Here is a 19,859-nt window from a genome sequence, read left to right on the forward strand (position 1 = left end):
CTAAGCGCCGGGGAGGTTACAGGATGATCAGGTTGTCCCACGGGGGGCTCACAGTCTTAATCCCCATTTTGCAGATGAGGGAACTGAGGCCCAGAGAAGCGAAGTGACTTGTCCGGAGTCACACAGCGGACAATTGGTGGAGCCGGGATTTGAACCCGTGACCTGTGACTCCAAAGCCAGGGCTCTTTCCACTGAGCCATGCTGCTTCTCTAGACTTAAGCACATATACTCTATCATCATCATCATCATCAATCGTATTTATTGAGCACTTACTATGTGCAGAGCACTGTACTAAGCGCTTGGGAAGTACAAATTGGCAACCCAATACTCTATGTGCGCCTTTTGAGATACTGAAGTGAAGAGCGTGAGTTTCGGGAAAGTCTGCTAAGTTAGGAGTCAGAGAAGCAGCGTGGCTCAGTGGAAAGAGCCCGGGCTTGGGAGTCAGAGGTCGTGGGTTCCGATTCCGGCGCCGCCACTTGTCAGCTGTGTGACTTTGGGCAACTCACTACACTTCTCTGGGCCTCAGTTACCTCCTCTGTAAAAATGGGGATTAAGACTGTGAGCCCCACGTGGGACAACCTGATGACCTTGTAACCTCCCCAGTGCTTAGAACAGTGCTTGGCACATAGTAAGAGAAGCAGCGTGGCTCAGTGGAAAGAGCCCGGGCTTGAGAGTCAGAGGTCATGGGTTCAAATCCCGGCTCCGCCAGTTGTCAGCTGTGTGACTTTGGGCAAGTCACTTCACTTCTCTGAGCCCCAGTTCCCTCATCTGGAAAATGGGGATGAAGACTGTGAGTCCCACGTGGGACAACCTCATCACCTTGTTTCCCCCCCCAGCGCTTAGAACAGTGTGCACATAGTAAGTGCTTAACAAATGCCATTATTAGTAGCAGTGGTAGTAGTAAGCGCTTAACAAATACCAACATTATTATTACTAGTAGGAGTATGTTTGGATAGCGAAATAGGCTGTAGCTTCGAATGGACATTTAAGTGAAACATTTCAAGGAGACTGTTGACATAGAACCAGCTCAATAATAATAATAATAATGGCATTTGTTAAGCGCTTACTATGTGCAAAGCACTGTTCTAAGCGCTGTTCTAAGCTCAAGAAAACCGTTCTAACCCCTTTCAGAAATTGGATTGAAAGCACACCTCCTGAAAAAGCCAGTGTGCACATCAGCGTGTCCTAGTGGATAGAGCCCGGGCCTGGGAATCTGAAGGACCTGGGTTCTAATCCTGCCTCCTCCACTTGTCTGCTAGGTGACCTTGGGCAAGTCCCGTCACTTCTCTGTGCTGCGGTTCCCTCATCTCTAAAGTGGGGATTGAGACTGTGAGCCCCATGCGGGACAGGGACTGTGTGCAACCTGATTAGCTTGTGTCTCCCCCAGTGCTTAGAACAGCGTCTGGCACATAGTAAGCGCTTAACAAATACCCCAATTATTAGTGTTATCATTATTATTAATAATAAAAGGTATCAACTAGAAGCTGGAGAATTATGTTTAGGATTTTCTGAAAGGATGCGAATATTGCTTTTCTTTGAAGTAGCATGATTGCTTCTCTACTTTGGTTTCCGCTTTGGCATCGCCTATAGAGCCAAGAGATTCTTTGAAACCGATGCTAAAACCTGTTTCTGGTCATCATCACTCCCACTCACCAGAGGTTACTCCATGTAAGATTTCAGTCCGATGAAGCGAAGAGTCCTTTTTAGTTACCGTTCAGCAGGACATCTTTTGAACCGGAGGTTTTATTCCTAGGGCGCACCCTCCCTTTCTTTCTGAAAGCGCATGCCTCCTCTTTGTCAAGCCAGATAGAAGTGAGCGTTCCTGGGAGTTGAAGCAACTGGGACAGTATCATCATCAATCGTATTTATTGAGCGCTTACTGTGTGCAGAGTACTGTACTAAGCGCTTGGGAAGTACAAATTGGCAACAACATCAGGGGCGTAACAATATTGTTGGACGTCTTACACCCCACGATACAACCACCGTGAGAATCCAACCCGTATCTTACTCCGTGACTAAGCCGGGCCGACTCTGACGTCGTGGCCGAGCCACAAGTAAATACACCCCTCTCTGCCCCAAGATTAAACGATCGACAGTGAATGCATCCCGGAGGAAACTCCGCTCCCATTTTCATCAGATTTTTAAGGCGTTGAAGACAACCCCGAGCAGGTAGCCAAAGCAGTTTTTGCCTCGGAGAGGAAACGTAAATTAGGAATAGGTGAGGCTGCAGTTGTGAGTTAAGAGCGACCCATTCCGAGGAAGCGTCCGGCGAGGACCTCGTCGGGTTTTGACGGTCCGGCGCGTCAGTGCGGAGGAAGAAGTTAAGATTTCTCCGACGCTAGCTAGCTGAAACATTGGGATTCAGTCATCTTCCGTCAATTTTCGAGAGGGCAGATGATTGAATGTGACTGAAGAAGGAGACCTTAGTGGGGAGAGGAGTTCAGCCGAATGCGGGAGAATTCAGAAGGTGTTAGTTGGCCAAAAAGCGGTGTGGATGTTGGTCAAATTCTTCACTAATGTGGAAAAGAGACCCTGGGGTAAGGATGCTAGGGAAGCTGTTGGTTTTGGAGAGAGGATGGGGTAGATCGGGCGTGGGCAGGGAATGTCAGTCTTTTTACCCAGAGCCCTTTGAAGGTCCAGGCCTCACTGGAGCTGCCCAATAACTGGACCAGCCATTGTGGGTGTTGAATGCCGCTTAATGGCAAAAGATCCTTTCCTGTCCTAAAAGTGAGCCATTTTTATTTATTTTTTCATTGCTTTTGTCCCTTGGCATCTGTGTAGTGCTTACTGTGTGCCATTGTGGCTCAATGGAAAGAGCCCAGGCTTTAGAGGTTGGGGGTTTAAATCCCGGCTCCTCCAATTGTCAGCTGTGACTTTGGACAAGTCACTTCACTTCTCTGGGCCTCAGTTCCCTCATCTGGAAAATGGGGGTGAAGACTGTGAGCCCCCCGTGGGACAACCTGATCACCTCGTAACCTCCCCAGCGCTTAGAACGGTGCTTGGCACATAGTAAGCGCTTAATAAATGCCATCATTATTATTATTACTAAGCAGTGGGGTAGATTTCCGGTGATTAGGTTGTCCTCCGTGGGGCTCACGGCCTTAATCTCCATTTTACAGATGAGGGAACTGAGGCACAGTGAAGGGAAGTGACTTGCCCACAGTCACGCAGCAGCATACAAGCGGTGGAGGAGCTCATTTAGATTGTGAGTCCCATGCGGGACAGGGACTGTGTTCAGCTTAACTGAGCCTCATAATAATAATAATAATAATAATAATAATAATAATAATAATAATAATGTCATTTATTAAGCACTTACTATGTGCAAGAATGGGAAACCAAAGCTGGGGTTTGGGATTTCATTCATTCAGTCGTATTTATTGAGCGCTTACTGTGTGCGGAGCACTGTACTAAGCGCTTGGGAAGTACAAGTCAGCACGGGCTTTAGAGTCAGAGATCATGGGTTCAAATCCCGGCTCTGCCACTTGTCAGCCGTGTGACTTTGGGCAAGTCACTTCACTCCTCTGGGCCTCAGTTCCCTCATCTGTAAAATGGGGGTGAAGACTGTGAGCCCCCCCGTGGGACAACCTGATCACCTTGTAACCTCCCCAGCGCTTAGAGCAATGCTTTGCACATAGTAAGTGCGTAATAAAAGCTATTATTGTTATTAACTCCACCACACGTCTGCTGTGTGACCTCGGGCAAGTCACTTAACTCCCCTGGGCCTCGGTTACCTCATCTATAAAATGGGGATGAAGAGCGTGAGCCCCATGTGGGACAGGGACCGTGTCCAACCTGATTAGCTTGTATCCACCCCAGCGCTTAGAGCAGTGCTCGGCAAATAGGAAGTGCTTAACAAATACCATTATCCTCATCGTTAACAAATATAAAAAATTTCGTAATGCTAGGTCACGTATAGGCGTATTTGACTTAAGGACCGTTTTCCTGGAGCGGCGAAGGGATCTCAGGAATCCATGTTCCAAGATCTTTTCGTACTTATCCTCACATGGGCATTTTAGTCTATTCTCCCCGTAGACCGTAAACTTCTTGTACACGTCTATGAACTCTGTTGTATCATACTTTCCCAAGCGCTTAGTACAGTGCTCGACACACAATAAACGCCTGCTAAATACCATTAATCGGTGGATTGGCCCTTAGTGTTAATAATGAGAACGATGGTATTTGCCGTCATGGACGAGTCTCTCCCAGAACGCCCCACCTCCACCTGCAGTCGTTCCGGTAGCGTATCCTTAAAGTTTTCCCGGTAAATGACTCATAAATCATCTCTGATCCACTGTGGCGGTGAAATGTCCAATAAAAATTTCACAAATGTAATTCGGGTGATTTAATTCTAATTTAAAAAAAGATTGTGGATGGTAAAAATTCAGGTTAAATTGAGTAAGTTAACTATTCCCATCCCCATTCCCACTTGTTCAGGTTCTCTTTGTCTCGTCCCTTCCTGTAAAGGAGTTGGGATTTTAAGCCACAGGCAAAGAAACCTTGATAAAATTAGCATTTCTTCAGCAAGTGCATTGGTGTTGCTTGACTTAGCAGTAGTAGGAGCAGTAGTAAATCCGTGTATTGGGTTAATTTTCTTCAATCACAAAGAGTTAATTTCAATCTATCAAACTTGCATTATTCTTAATGACTTGATTTATAAACGTGAATCCTTTAAAACAGAAATTGCATAAATGTCGTACTCCATCCCAAAATGAGAAAACATGCGGCATTTTCTTTCTTCACTTTCCTTCATTTGTAGACAGAAAAAGAAGGACAGCATTCCCTGCCTTTCTAGTTTCCAAGTGATTTCCCAATATTTAGAATGAGGATAATGGAAAAAATGGAAGCAGTCCGGCCTAGTAGAAAGAGCATAGGCCTGGGAATTAGAGGATCTGGGTTTTATTCCTGGTTCAGTGTCACCTGCGGTGTGACCTTGGGCAAGTCACTTGACTTCTCTGTACCTCAGTTCCCTCATCTGTAAAATGGGGATTAAAAGTGTTAGCCCCGTGTGGGACAGAGGGACTGTGTCCAACCTGATATCCCCAGCACTTAGTACAGTGTCTGGCACATAGCACTTAACGAATACCATTAAATAGATATATATATATATATAGACATATATATATACACCTATATATATCTATTTAATGGTATTCGTTTAATGGTATATATATTAATGGTATATATATAGATAGATATATAGATATATATAGATATATATGTACCTATATATATCTATAGATCTATTTATCTATCTAGATAGATAGATAGATAGATAGATAGATAGTAATAGGCCACACTGGATGCAGAGACTTAAATTATTTCAACCAGTTCAAAGGGATGACTTCCTTTAACTTAGTTTGTGAACGATTCATTCATAACACTGAAATTCATTTGCACTGTTATTAAGGAAGGATGATTTCTAGATACCTGTGACGGAGCCAGTTTCTGGGTTTTGAGACTATTGGCAAGAGGGTGAATTTGAGAAATGGAATCAAACATGGCAGAGATCTAGCCAGATGGGTTTTTTTTTTTCATCTTTACTAATCAAAAGAGAAAAAAAGAATCTGCGATTGTTCACAAAGACAGTCCCAAATGCACCTGTATACATGTATATATGTTTGTACGTATTTATTACTCTATTTATTTTACTTGTACATATTGATTCCATTTATTTTATTCTGGTAATATGTTTTGTTCTCTGTCTCCCCCTTCTAGACTGTGAGCCCACTGTTGGGTAGGGACCGTCTCTAGATGTTGCCAACTTGTTCTTCCCAAGCACTTAGTACAGTGCTCTGCACACAGTAAGCGCTCAATAAGTACGATTGAATGAATGAGTGAATGAATGAATGCAGACCTCACAGTCTAAGCAGGGAGGAGAAGTAGGGAGGAGAACAGGTATTTAATCCCTATTGTAAGATCATTACGGGCAGGGAACGTGTCTGCTGAAAATAATGATGGCATTTATTAAGCGCTTACTATGTGCAAAGCACTGTTCTAAGCGCTGGGGCAGATACAAGGTCATCAGGTTGTCCCTCGTGGGGCTCACAGTCTTCATCCCCGTTTTACAGACGAGGGAACTGAGGCCCAGAGAAGTGAGGTGACTTGCCCAAAGTCACACAGCTGACAGTTGGCGGAGCCGGGATTCGAACCCATGACCTCCGACTCCAGAGCCCGGGCTCTTTCCACTGAGCCACGCTGCTTCTCTGCTCAATCTTACGTGCTGTTCTCTTCCAAGCGCTTAGAACTCGGCTCCGCACGTAGCAAGTGCTTCGTAAATACCATTGACTGATGGATTGATGTTTTACAGTTGAGGAAACTGAGGCATCATCGTCATCAATCGTATTTATTGAGCGCTTACTATGTGCAGAGCACTGTACTAAGCGCTTGGGAAGTACAAATTGGCAACGTATAGAGACAGCCCCTACCCAACAGCGGGCTCACAGTCTAAAAGGGGGAGACAGAGAACAAAACCAAATGTGCCAACAAAATGAGGCACAGAGAAGTCACGTAACTTGCCCCAGGCCACACAGCGGACGGGTGTCGGAGCGCGGATTTGAAGCCATGTCCTCTGACACCCCAGCCCCGCGGCTCCCCTCGTCCTCGTCATCGTCGTCAAGAGTTACTCACATATCCATTTCAACTTCACGTGTAGGGGATGGAAGTGGAGCAGCCCTCCGATCTGAGTTTTCGCGTCGGCCGCCGTCCCCGCGGGTCCCGCCGTCTCAGCGTCCCTCCTCCCCGAACCGTGCGTGGACTAACGGAAGATTGTTTTCAATTGCAGGAATACAAGCGCAAGCTAGCCAGAGTGACCCAGGTCAGGAAAGAACTCAGGTCCCGCATCCAGAACCTCCCGGATTTGTCTCGGCTGCCCAACGTCACGGGCAGCCACGTCCACCTCCCTTTCGCGGGGGACATCTACGGCGATGACTGAGGGGAAGCGGGAGGACCCGTCCCGTCCACCCCCGCCGGAGCCGGCAGAGCGGCGGGGAGGTGTTCCCGTAGTGTTATTTTTGTACACCGTCGACAGAGTGACGCCGACAAAAAAAAAAGTTCCAACCGTTTATAAAATCGGTGTGAAAAGGTGGGTCGTTTCCAGGCTCCCCCGTTGACTCGGTTTATAAAGGGTGACCTCTGTACCTGTTAATACGTTCACGGACGGGTGATTATTTAAGAAAAAGAATTCTTATCTTTTGTATATTTGTGGATCGCAGGCCCTGTGGAAATGCAGATGCTTCTATTTTCTTTGGGAGATCCGGGGCGGGGTCGTCGCTGGGTTCCTCACCTGCGGTCAGTGAAGCTTTAATGGAAATGCTGTCACTTGAAGGGCCGAACGCCAACAGAGGGTCTGGTTTGCGGGGGTGTCTCAGAAAGCGCAGTCCAGTTTGGGTGTTGGGGTTGTACATCCCGGGCTTCTCTCTCGCTCCCTGGAATTTCCCTATTCCCTCTCCCGGCCTTCCCACACCCCTCTCCCCCACCCCACAGGCACTCCCTTGGATAGTAGTAACCGTCGTTCAGTCCCGATCAGCTCGGGCTTCCCGAATGATGCCTGCTTGCAGGTGGGGAGAGGGAGAGCCTCAGGAAGGCGGCTGGGGAAAAGCGACAAAGAACCGGCATTCGAACCCGTAGTCGGGGGCGACGGCGGGGGGCCGTAAAAGACCGAATCCATCCTTTCCTAGACGACCCTGAGGCCCCAAGAAACCCCATGGATCCCGGCCCTTCTAAGGAGGTCCGTTTACCTCGGTGAAAAACACCCGCTTTCGAGGAAAAAGCTATCCAACGGGACAGACGTCAAGCAGGAAAACGCTGGGAATCAGTACACAGGCAAATGGGGATGCAGATAGAGACATCCGTTCAAAACCACATCTGCCAAACCGGCTCCCAGCTGATCCTGGTTGTTGATGTGAAATCATCTCCCAAAAGCGGAGAGGGGGGCTTCGAGTCGCCCCGATTTTGAAGGAAATGTAGGTTCAACCTAAATGGGTCCGGGGGTGCGGAGGAGAGGAGATCTCTGAGTGTTTATATTCATTCCCTCTGGCCTCTACGAGCCCGTATCGCCCAATTTGCGGTCCTTTGGAATTCAGAGATAATTTAAGCCGAACCAATATTGGACGCCTCTCGCTAATCAATTTCAATCGTGAAAGCTTTTAACCTCCATCAGCCCGGCAACTGTAAAAATAGGACACCGGATTCCCAGGAGGAAATGTGCATGAAGTGAACTGTAGAACGATTGCGTCCTTAGACTGTCTGACTGGCTGAATATTGTAGAAAAGACAGTAATGCGACAGGGTAGATCTGCTGTGTCATATATATGGATATATATATAGATATATATATGGATATATATATATATCCATATATATCTATATATGTATGGGTATATATATGGATATATATATCCATATATATATATATATATATATCCATATATATACCCATACATATATAGATATATGTATCTATATATCTATATATATATCCATATATATCTATATATGTATGGGTATATATATGGATATATATATATCCATATATATGTATATCTATATATGTATGGGTGTATATATATATATCCATGGAACCACAGAAAAACGTACTATTTTTCTGCTTGTTAGACCCATTATGTGTTTGAGTTGTTGAAACCTTGGCTTTCTTCTAAAAGCCCACCCTGTTGGCAGCAGATTGGCAAATATAATGGCCGCCTTTGAGGAGATTTTTCATGACATTATTAATGAACGATGGCGCCTTTTCTAATAACGAACGCTTCGCAGGGTAAACGTTTTCCTCTCGGTCGCATGCAGATACGGAGTAGAAATAACAGTGGTTCTGCTCTCCCCTCGCCTCCCAGAATCCCCGAACCCAAATCGTTTCATTAGACCTGTGTCATCTGTGTAAATATATTTCTTTCTCATAATTAATGCTCATATTCATAAGCAGTGTGCATGTAAAGGGAAGGTGAATTTTTTTTCCAGGAGCCAGTGAAGGAAAATACCTTTCTAGGGACACACTGTTAAAGTGAAATGTTCTGTGAAATGACTAAGGGTGCGTTATTTCATTTTATATTCAGGTAGTCTGTTTCCTTGGAAATAGCATTGTTGTAATTTTAGCTTCTCCACAATTCCTGCTCTTCTGCCTCATGTTTGAGGACGGTTTAAGAAAGAGGTTCTTGTGCAACTGTAAAACTTTTTCTCCGGAGTGTCGGATGAAAAGGAAATCTGAAGTGTAAACCTCCGAACTTTTGACAGTACTGAAGAAAAAGACTTGAAAATAATAAGAAAAAAAGGTTAAGCAGTTTTCCATAATTCGCTGTCTTTGTTTAGGGAGAAATGTGTTGCCCTCCATCGGCTCTTCCGCATTTTGTCATAGAAACCTGTTAATAAGGACTTTTCCTTTGGCACTAAGGTAAGAAACGTGCCACTCGAGAGGCTTGAAAGTGATCAGAAACGTTTTAAAGGTGTTCTCTTTGTCCTTTGTTGGCCGATTTTAGTTCGGTGGCGTCTGCTTGTTCTTTGGTACCGGTTTTCTAGAGCGAGCCGACGTTTCTTAAAACGGCCTGACAGGCTTAGTGCAGAAAAGGTGTGGGGAAGATCATTAGATTGTCCCTTAAATCCGTGACGTCTTTACACAGTGGGTCGGCCGCATCCCGTAGCTTTCCGCCGGCCAGGGTCCGGTGCTGTGCTTCTGGAGGGCGATAGACATTGAGGGTGAAGGCGGTGCGAGGCCTCGGTTTCCACGGGGGAATCGGGGGACTGCCTTTGCCTACGGCGCTTAATTTCAAGTCATGGGAATTTCCCCAAATCGTCCCATCTGGGACCCACGGTTCCCACCACCTGGGATTGTGATGGCTAGGTCACGCCTGATCCTGAGAGTTTTCTCCCTCTAAAGAAGAACCGGCCGCCAGCGGACTCGGGAGCTTTCCCCAGTGGGAGGGCTAGGAGCCTGCCAGAGGGGCAGAGCCATGTCACTAACTCCCCTAATGCCCAAACCCCCCTCGCCCTGTCTTTGCACCCTCCCAGCTTCTGATTTGGACTTGAAGGAATCTGGCCAGCCCCGTCGGGCTGTGGAGAGAATGGTTCTCCGGGCCCTGCCAGTTGGCTTAACCTTACACAGAGGCAAAGCCTCTCAGGGCCAATGATTAGCCCTCAAGCCTTTCCTTTCTGGACTGCGAAGGTCAGAAAACGGGCCGCTCTCAAACACAGCCGTCTTTCCAGCCCACTAGTTGAATAATCTGAAGGAAGGACGGAAGGGTAGAGCCCCTTTTCGGATATTTGCCCAAAGCGAAATTTGTCTAGAGAAGGAACTGTCCTGAAGGTGTGGCTCGGCGCCCTTTGTCCTTCTCCCCCTTTCCATCCAGCCGATCCCGCTGTCCTCAGGACTGCACTGTCATGAAAGGGATGGAAAAAGGTGTGGCTCAGTGCCCTTTGTCCTTCTCCCCCTTTCCATCCAGCTGATCCCACTGCCCTCAGGACTGCAGTGTCGTGAAAGGGATGGAAAAAGGTGTGGCTCAGTGCCCTTTGTCCTTCTCCCCCTTTCCATCCAGCTGATCCCACTGCCCTCAGGACTGCAGTGTCGTGAAAGGGATGGAAAAAGGTGTGGCTCAGTGCCCTTTGTCCTTCTCCCCCTTTTCATCCAGCCGATCCCGCTGTCCTCAGGACTGCACTGTCGTGAAAGGGATGGAAAAAGGTGTGGCTCAGCGCCCTTTGTCCTTCTCCCCCTTTCCATCCAGCTTATCCCGCTGTCCTCAGGACTGCAGTGTCGTGAAAGGGATGGAAAAAGGTGTGGCTCAGTGCCCTTTGTCCTTCTCCCCCTTTCCATCCAGCTGATCCCACTGTCCTCAGGACTGCAGTGTCGTGAAAGAGATGGAAAAAGGTGTGGCTCAGTGCCCTTTGTCCTTCTCCCCCTTTCCATCCAGCTGATCCCACTGTCCTCAGGACTGCAGTGTCGTGAAAGGGATGGAAAAAGGTGTGGCTCAGTGCCCTTTGTCCTTCTCCCCCTTTCCATCCAGCTGATCCCACTGTCCTCAGGACTGCAGTGTCCTGAAAAGGATGGAAAAAGGTGTGGCTCAGTGCCCTTTGTCCTTCTCCCCCTTTCCATCCAGCTGATCCCGCTGTCCTCAGGACTGCAGTGTCGTGAAAGGGATGGAAAAAGGTGTGGCTCAGCGCCCTTTGTCCTTCTCCCCCTTTCCATCCAGCCGATCCCGCTGTCCTCAGGACTGCAGTGTCGTGAAAGGGATGGAAAAAGGTGTGGCTCAGTGCCCTTTGTCCTTCTCCCCCTTTCCATCCAGCCGATCCCACTGTCCTCAGGACTGCAGTGTCGTGAAAGGGATGGGTGCGGGAGAATAATCTGGAATGAACCAATTCCCTCTTTGTGCCTGAGAGAGCCCGGTACAGTGGCTTCCTTATGTTCTGGGCCCGGGCAGAGAAACCAAGTCTCCCTTATCCAACCGCCTCCCCAGCTAAGAGCGGAGAGCTTTGTTTTAAACGCGGTAAAGTGAAGGTTGGCGCCTTCCCGCCTGGGAAAATGGGCCTAGCTGGTGAACGTGGTGCCAAGGCCGCCCGCGGCCGGGATGGACCCCATTTCCACCTTCCCCAGCCCCCGATCGGATGGGCCTCACCCCGAAAGGAGGAGCGATCGGGGCCTGGCCTGTTTCAATCTGCTCCGGGGCCCGTTGGGAAACCGTATTTATCCATCAGAGAGTCTACTTTCCAACACGGAGATGGAAAGGGAAGGCCAGACCCACTCACTGGGCTCAGTGATATTCCCTGAGTTTTCTCCAGGAGAATAATGAAAGGTTACAGGGGCTTCGGGACGAATCCAATCCCCCCCACAACCCACAGACTACCAACCTGTCGTTAGGAAGGCTCACCAGCACCGGGAAAAAATAAACCGAAATTGAAGCATCCCTTACGTCGCGCCAATACATTTTTACTCGCATTTGATCCTCTACTTATGAAGGGAGAGGGGCTGATAGGAAATCGGTTTGAAAATTAACCCCATTCATTTTCCACGTGTTTCAGTCACCGTTACCGCCTCTTCTTCTCTCCTTCCGAAAATGGTTTTCTCTTTCTTTCCCCCCTCTGGGACTTTACCTCATCGCCGTAATAGAAGAGAGGCCGCGGCGTCCAGTTTACAATAGAAGGAACTGAAAGATCACTCCCATGACCACTGTGTACCGAGTTAATGACCTTCTTATTTGGAAAACGTTGACGGATAGAGGCTAAATAACCTTGCGACCATTAGCACGACGTAGTCGTAGAACGCTAATCCATTTAGAGGAGATGGAAAAAAAAAGAAAGCCCGGTTTCGAGCAGAGTGGGTTTCGCGCCCGTTACTCGGAGTACTGTAAATCTGTTTAAAGTTTTTAAATAGCCGACTTTATTCGTTTTAAAAACTAGTAGTAGGACGACTTTTAATTCATAGATCGACTTGCCACACTTCGGTACTTCGACACTTGGCATCACGGCTATTCGGGTGAAGCGTCGTCTTTTTTGTGGTAATCTGTGGGCGGTAGGATGCAGCGGTTAGTGACTTCTTTGTCGTGGAAATCTCATTCGTCCCAAGTTGTCAAGACAGAAAACACCGTGTTGAACATTTGCAGGCGTGTTGTTTCGTTGTACGCTGCTTACTGGACTTCTAATTCTTGTGTAATTTACGTCCACTAAGAACACCTCTGTATAACAGCTCTTTCATATTGAAAAGAATAAAATGTTTAAAAAAGAGGGTCATCTTAGGGTGCTTTGTTGGGGGAATTCTCTCGGTGTTATAAAGCACTCACTTGTTTACTCCCGCGGCAGGTTTCCGGGAAAAACCGACGGGTGGAATTAGTGAAACGAGATCAATCAATCGTATTTATTGAGCGCTTACTGTGTGCAGAGCACTGTACTAAGCGCTTGGGAAGTACAAGTTGGCAACATCTAGAGACAGTCCCTACCCAACAGTGGGCTCACGGTCTAAAAGAGGGAGACAGAGAACAAAACCAAACATACTAACAAAGTAAAATAAATAGAAAAATATGGAACGCTTCACGAATTTGGGAAAGATCCCGGTGGTTCTCTGGTTCGGTTCCCCTTTCCTTTCGGGGCTTGGAGATCCCAGCCTTCCATGTTGTCCGTCAGCCAGCGGCTGCCCGGGATAAACTCCCTAAAACTCAGCAGACTGCGACTCCGGAGGTATCAGGTGATGGGAATGTCGTTACCCCCGCCCCCGGGAGCCCACGTTATTCCCAAACCATCTCCAACCTTCTTCCTTCCTGCGGGAGAATCCGTCGGGACCGATTTCAAGGTGACTCGAAACCCTGTCTTCTTAATAATAATAATGATAATAATGATGGCACCTGTTAAGCGCTTACTATGTGCCAAGCGCTGTTCTAAACACTGAAGTGGGAAAAGGGTGGGGTACAAAAGCTTTTGGGGTCCGATTTATTGGGGTTCGACTCGGTGATCTAGATGGGTCATAATAATGATAGCATTTATTAAGCACTTACTATGTGCAAAGCACTGTTCTAAGCGCTGGGGAGGTTACAAGGTGATCAGGTTGTCCCACGGGGGGCTCACAGTCTTCATCCCCATTTTCCAGATGAAGGAACTGAGGCCCAGAGAAGTTAAGTTACTTGCCCGACGTCACACGGCGGGATTTGAACCCATGACCTCTGACTCCAAAGCCCGGGTTCTTTCCATTGAGCCACGCTGCTTCTCAAGCGCTTAGTATAGTGCTCTGCACACAGTAAGCACTCAATAAATATGATTGAATGAATGAATGAATAAGGACCGGGGCGGGGGAGGGGGTTCCTTGCTCCCGAACAATCAATCAACTGTATTTATTGAGCGCTTACCGCTTGCAGAGCATTGTACTAAGCGTTTGGGAGAAGACAATAACAATAATGATGGTATTTGTTAAGTGCTTACTATGTGCCAAGCACTGCTCTGAGCACTGGAGTAGATACAATAATGATAATAATAATGATGGCATTTGTTAAGCGCTTACTGTGTGCAAAGCACTGTTCTAAGCGCTAGGGAAGATACAAGGTGATCAGATTGTCCCACATGGGGCTCACAGTCTTCACCCCCATTTTCCAGATGAGGGAACTGAGGCCCAGAGAAGTGAAGTGACTTGCCCAAAGTCACCCAGCTGACAATTGGCGGAGCTGAGATTTGAACCCATGACCTCGGACTCCAAAGCCCGGGCTCTTTCCACTGAGCCACGCTGCTTCTCTGTGTGCCAAGCACTGCTCTGAGCACTGAGGTAGGTACAATAATAATAATAATAATAATAATAATAATAATAATGGAATTTGTTAAGCGCTTGCTATGTGCCAAGCACTGTCCTAAGCACTGGGGAAGATACAAGGTGATCGGGTTGTTCCACAGGGGGCTCACGGTCTTCATCCCCATTTTACAGATGAGGTAACTGAGGCACAGAGAAGTGAAGTGACTTGCCCAAAGTCACACAGCTGACAATTGGTGGAGTCGGGACTTGAACCCATGACCTCTGACTCCAAAGCCCGGGCTCTTTCCACTGAGCCACAACTAATCCCCCCTCCCCATCGCCTCCTGCCTTACCTCCTTCCCCTCCCCACAGCACCTGGATATATGGATATATGTTTGTACCGATTTATTACTCTGTTTTATTTGTACATATTTATTCTATTTTATTTTGTTAATATGTTTTGTTGTCTGTCTCCCCCTTCTAGACTGTGAGCCCGCTGTTGGGTCGGGACCATCTCTTTATGTGCTTCCCAAGCGCTTAGTACAGTGCTCTGCACACAGTAAGTGCTCAATAAATGCGATTGATTGAATGAATGAATGTTGCCAACTTGGACTTCCCAAGCGCTTAGTGCAGTGCTCTGCACGCAGTAAGCTCTTAATAAATGCGATTGATTGATTGATTGCTCTGCACACAGTAAGTGCTCAATAAGTACGATTGATTGATTGAATGAATGAATGTTGCCAACTTGGACTTCCCAAGCGCTTAGTGCAGTGCTCTGCACACAGTAAGCGCTCAATAAATATGATTGATTGATTGCTCTGCACACAATAAGTGCTCAATAAATACGATTGAATGAATGAATGAATGTTGCCAACTTGGACTTCCCAAGCGCTTAGTGCAGTGCTCTGCACACAGTAAGTGCTCAATAAATATGACTGATTGATTGCTCTGCACACAATAAGTGCTCAATAAGTACGATTGAATGAATGAATGAATGTTGCCAACTTGGACTTCCCAAGCGCTTAGTGCACTGCTCTGCACGCAGTAAGCGCTCAATAAATATGATTGATTGATTGCTCTGCACACAATAAGTGCTCAATAAATACGATTGAATGAATGAATGAATGTTGCCAACTTGGACTTCCCAAGCGCTTAGTGCAGTGCTCTGCACGCAGTAAGCGCTCAATAAATACGATTGAATGAATACTAAGCGCTTGGGAAGTCCAAGTTGGCAACATCTAGTGACGGTCCCTACCTAACAGCGGGCTCACAGTCTAGAGGGGGGAGACGGGCAACAAAACAAAACATATTAACAAAATAAAATAAATAGAATAGTAAATATGGACGAGTAAAATAAATAGAGTAATAAATATGTACAAACAATGTACAGATGCCGCCTTCGGGCTCCCACCTTTATCGCTGGGAGGGATTGTGTTTCTGCTCCCTGAGGCCCTGCTGCTTGTTTCATTTCCTTTGTGCGGCTTAATCGTGAATATACTTAATAAAGGCATTTATTAAGCGCTTACTATGTGCAAAGCACTGTTCTAAGCGCCGGGGAGGTGACACGGTGATCAGGTTGTCCCCACATGGGGCTCACGGTCTTAATCTCCATTTTCCAGATGAGGTAAACTGAGGCCCAGAGAAGTGAAGCGACTTGCCCAGTCCCACAGCTGACAAGTGGCGGGGCCGGGATTTGAACCCGTGACCTCTGACTCCAAAGCCCGGGCTCTTTCCACTGAGCCACGCTGCTTCTCTGTTTCATTCATTCATCCATTCAATCGTATTTATTGAGCGCTTACTGTGTGCAGAGCGCTGTACTAAGCGCTTGGGAAGTCCAAGTTGGCAGCATTTAGAGACGGTCCCTCCCTGACAGCAGGCTCACAGTCTAGGAGGGGGAGACAGACGACAAAACATATTAAGAAAATAAAATAAATAGAATAGTAAATATGTACAAGTAAAATAAATAGAATAATCAATCTGTACAAACATATATACAGGTGCTGTGGGGAGGGGAAGGAGGTAAGGCGGGGGGGAGAGAGAGATGGAAAAGCATATCACCGAAATAATTTTGTCCTTTTTTGTTTTTAAATGAGTTAAGACAGGCCCTGTACAGGTTGATTTTAGAATCCATCCATCAATCAATCGTATTTATTGAGCGCTTACTGTATGCAGAGCACTGTACTAAGCGCTTGGGAAGTCCGAGTTGGCAACATATAGAGACGGTCCCTGCCCAACAGTCCCTACCCAATAATAGAGTAATAGAATTTATAATTCTATTTATTTCATTCAATCATATTTATTGAAGCAGCGTGGCTCAGCGGAAAGAGCCCGGGCTTTGGAGTCCGAGGTCATGGGTTCAAATCCCCAGCGTGGCTCAGTGGAAAGAGCCCGGGCTTTGGAGTCCGAGGTCATGGGTTCAAATCCCGGCTCCGCCAACTGTCAGCCGGGTGACTTTGGACAAGTCACTCCTCTGGGCCTCAGTCACCTCATCTGGAAAATGAGTGCTCTGCACATAGTAAGCGCTCAATAAATACGATTGATTGATTGATTAAGATCGCGAGCCCCCCGTGGGACAATCTGATCACTTTGTAACCTCCCCCAGCGCTTAGAACAGTGCTTTGCACAGAGTAAGCGCTTAGTAAATGCCATCATTATTATTATTATTATTAGAAAAGGATGCAGTACTTTGTCAGGAAGTAATTTTCGAAGTGGAAAGAGGCCTACAGTGAAGCAAATTAAGATGGAACTGTCACCTAGGGTGAAGAATCAATCAATCAATCGTATTTATTGAGCGCTTACTGTGTGCAGAGCACTGTACTAAGCGCTTGGGAAGTACAAGTTGGCAACATATAGAGACGGTCCCTACCCAACAGTGGGCTTACCGTCTAAAAGCAAGGTTGCAACTGTTAATAGGGAGAGTAGGGAAAAATCAATCAATCAATCAATCGTATTTATTGAGCGCTTACTGTGTGCAGAGCACTGGACTAAGCACTTGGGAAGTCCAAGTTGGCAACATTTAGAGACGGTCCCTACCCAACAGTGGGCTTACAGTCTAAAAGCAAGGTTACAACTGTTACTAGGGAGAGTAGGGAAAAATCAATCAATAATCGTATTTATTGAGCGCCTACTGTGTGCAGAGCACTGGACTAAGCGCTTGGGAAGTCCAAGTTGGCAACATCTAGAGACAGTCCCTACCCAACAGTGGGCTTACCGTCTAAAAGCAAGGTTGCAACTGTTACTAGGGAGAGTAGGGAAAAATCAATCAATAATCGTATTTATTGAGCGCCTACTGTGTGCAGAGCACTGTACTAAGCGCTTGGGAAGTACAAATTGGCAGCATATAGAGACAGTCCCTACCCAACAGCGGGCTCACAGTCTAGAAGGGGGAGACAGGGAACAAAACCAAACATATTAACAAAATAAAATCAATAGAATAGATAGGTATAGTAAAATAAATAGAGTAATAAAGATGTACAAACAGGGAAAAAGCAAAGACAGACTTTGGATGCCGTGTGGATGGGTGAGACGGCAGTGTCCCTCCCCAACGCCCAGCCGGTTGGAGCCATTCGGATGGCGATTTTATTTTCTAGGTTGGGGAGAAGGTGCGGAGGGAGAGCTGAGTGGCGGATAGAGTCGTCATCACCACCACGGTTGCTATTTATTGAGCGCTTACTGTGTGCAGAGCGTTGTGTAAGCCCTCTTGGGAGAGTACAGGAAAACCACAGAGTCGGTAGACCCCGCCTTAGCGCAAGTATTCGATATTTTCATTATTTCTTTTCCTCCCGGTCAAATGTGAGCTACCGGTTGGCAAGCGGTGTCTTTCATTCCGCAGGTCTTTCTCCCTGGATCGTACGCTCCTTCAGGGCAGGGACTGTGTCCACCGACTCTCTCCCGAGCGTTCAGTACAGTCCCCTGTACGCGGTAAGCACTCTCCCCCTCCCCATCCCCCCCACCTGGCCTTACCTCCTTCCCCTCCCCAATCAATCAATCGTATTTATTGAGCGCTTACTGGGTGCAGAGCACTGTACTAAGCGCTTGGGAAGTCCAAGTTGGCAACATATACAGTCCCTACCCACCAGTGGGCTCACAGTCTAGGTCCCCACAGCACCTCCAACAATGAATGAATGAATAATGGCATTTATTAAGCGCTTACTATGTGCAAAGCACTGGTCTAAGCGCTAGCACTAAGTACAGTGCCCTGCACACAGTAAGCGCTCAATAAATACGATTGAATGAATGAATATGTATATATGTCTGCACGGATTTATCACTCTATTTTATTTGTGCATATTCTATTTATTTTATTTTGTTAATTTGTTTTGTTGTCTGTCTCCCCCTTCTAGACTGTGAGCCCGCTGTCGGGTAGGGACCGTCTCTAGATGTTGCAAACTTGTACTTCCCAAGCGCTTAGTACAGTGCTCTGCACACAGTAAGCGCTCAATAAATACGATTGAATATGTATATATGTTTGTACGAATTTATTACCCTTTACTTATTTTATTTGTGCATGTTTATTCTATTTATTTTATCTTGTTAATTTGTTTTGTTGTCTGTCTCCCCCTTCTAGACCGTGAGCCCGCTGTTGGGTAGGGACCGTCTCTAGATGTTGCCAACGTGGACTTCCCAAGCGCTTAGTACAGTGCTCTGCACACAGTAAGTGCTCAATAAATACAATTGAATGAATGAATGAATGAATGAAATGTATATATGTTTGTACGAATTTATTACTCTATTTTATTTGTGCATATTTATTCTATTTATTTTATCTTGTTAATTTGTTTTGTTGTCTGTCTCCCCCTTCTAGACTGTGAGCCCACTGTTGGGTAGGGACCGTCTCTACATGTTGCCAATGTGGACTTCCCAAGCGCTTAGTACAGTGCTCTGCACACAGTAAGCGCTCAAGAAATACGATTGAATGAATGAATGAATATGTATATATGTTTGTACGAATTTACTACTCTATTTTATTTGTGCATATTTATTTTATGTTGTTAATTTGTTTTGTTGTCTGTCTCCCCCTTCTAGACTGTGAGCCCACTGTTGGGTAGGGACCGTCTTTATATGTTGCCAACTTGGACTTCCCAAGCGCTTAGTACAGTGCTCTGCACACAGTAAGCGCCGCAGGTGTTCCTGGATTGTACGCTCCTTCAGGGCAGGGACTGTGTCTACCAACTCTTTTCCAAGCGTTCAGTACAGTCCCCTGTACGCAGTGAGCACTCCCCCCCCAGCCTTACCTCCTTCCCCTCCCCACAGCACCTGTATCAAGCGCTTAGTACAGTGCTCTGCACACAGTAAGTGCTCAATAAATACAATTGAATGAATGAATATGTATATGTTTCTACGAATTTATTCTTTATTTTATTTGTGCATGTTTAGTCTATTTATTTTATTTTGTTAATTTGTTTTGTTGTCTGTCTCCCCCTTCTAGACTGTGAGCCCGTTGTTGGGTAGGGACCGTCTCTAGATGTTGCCAACGTGGACTTCCCAAGCACTTAGTACAGTGCTCTGCACACAGTAAGTGCTCAATAAATACAATTTAATGAATATGTAGATGTTTGTATGAATTTATTACTCTTTATTTATCTTGTTAATTTCTTTTGTTCTCTGTCTCCCCCTTCTAGACTGTGAGCCCGCTGTTGGGTAGGGACCGTCTC

At 46.5% G+C, this 19,859-nt stretch overlaps 1 protein-coding gene across 1 annotated transcript in view; it reads left to right on the forward strand.

Moving 5' to 3' along the window:
* The window catches only part of RPRD1A (regulation of nuclear pre-mRNA domain containing 1A), a 54,130-nt gene extending 45,821 nt beyond the window's left edge, over positions 1–8,309 (forward strand). The window contains exon 7 of the mRNA XM_038770475.1: positions 6,785–8,309. Coding sequence (XP_038626403.1) covers positions 6,785–6,934 — 150 coding nt within the window. The 3' untranslated portion in view covers positions 6,935–8,309. The remainder of the gene's footprint in view (positions 1–6,784) is intronic.
* Positions 8,310–19,859: the final 11,550 nt, after the last annotated feature.

This window comes from Tachyglossus aculeatus, chromosome X3 (genome assembly GCF_015852505.1).
Source record: "Tachyglossus aculeatus isolate mTacAcu1 chromosome X3, mTacAcu1.pri, whole genome shotgun sequence".
Taxonomy (NCBI): domain Eukaryota; kingdom Metazoa; phylum Chordata; class Mammalia; order Monotremata; family Tachyglossidae; genus Tachyglossus; species Tachyglossus aculeatus.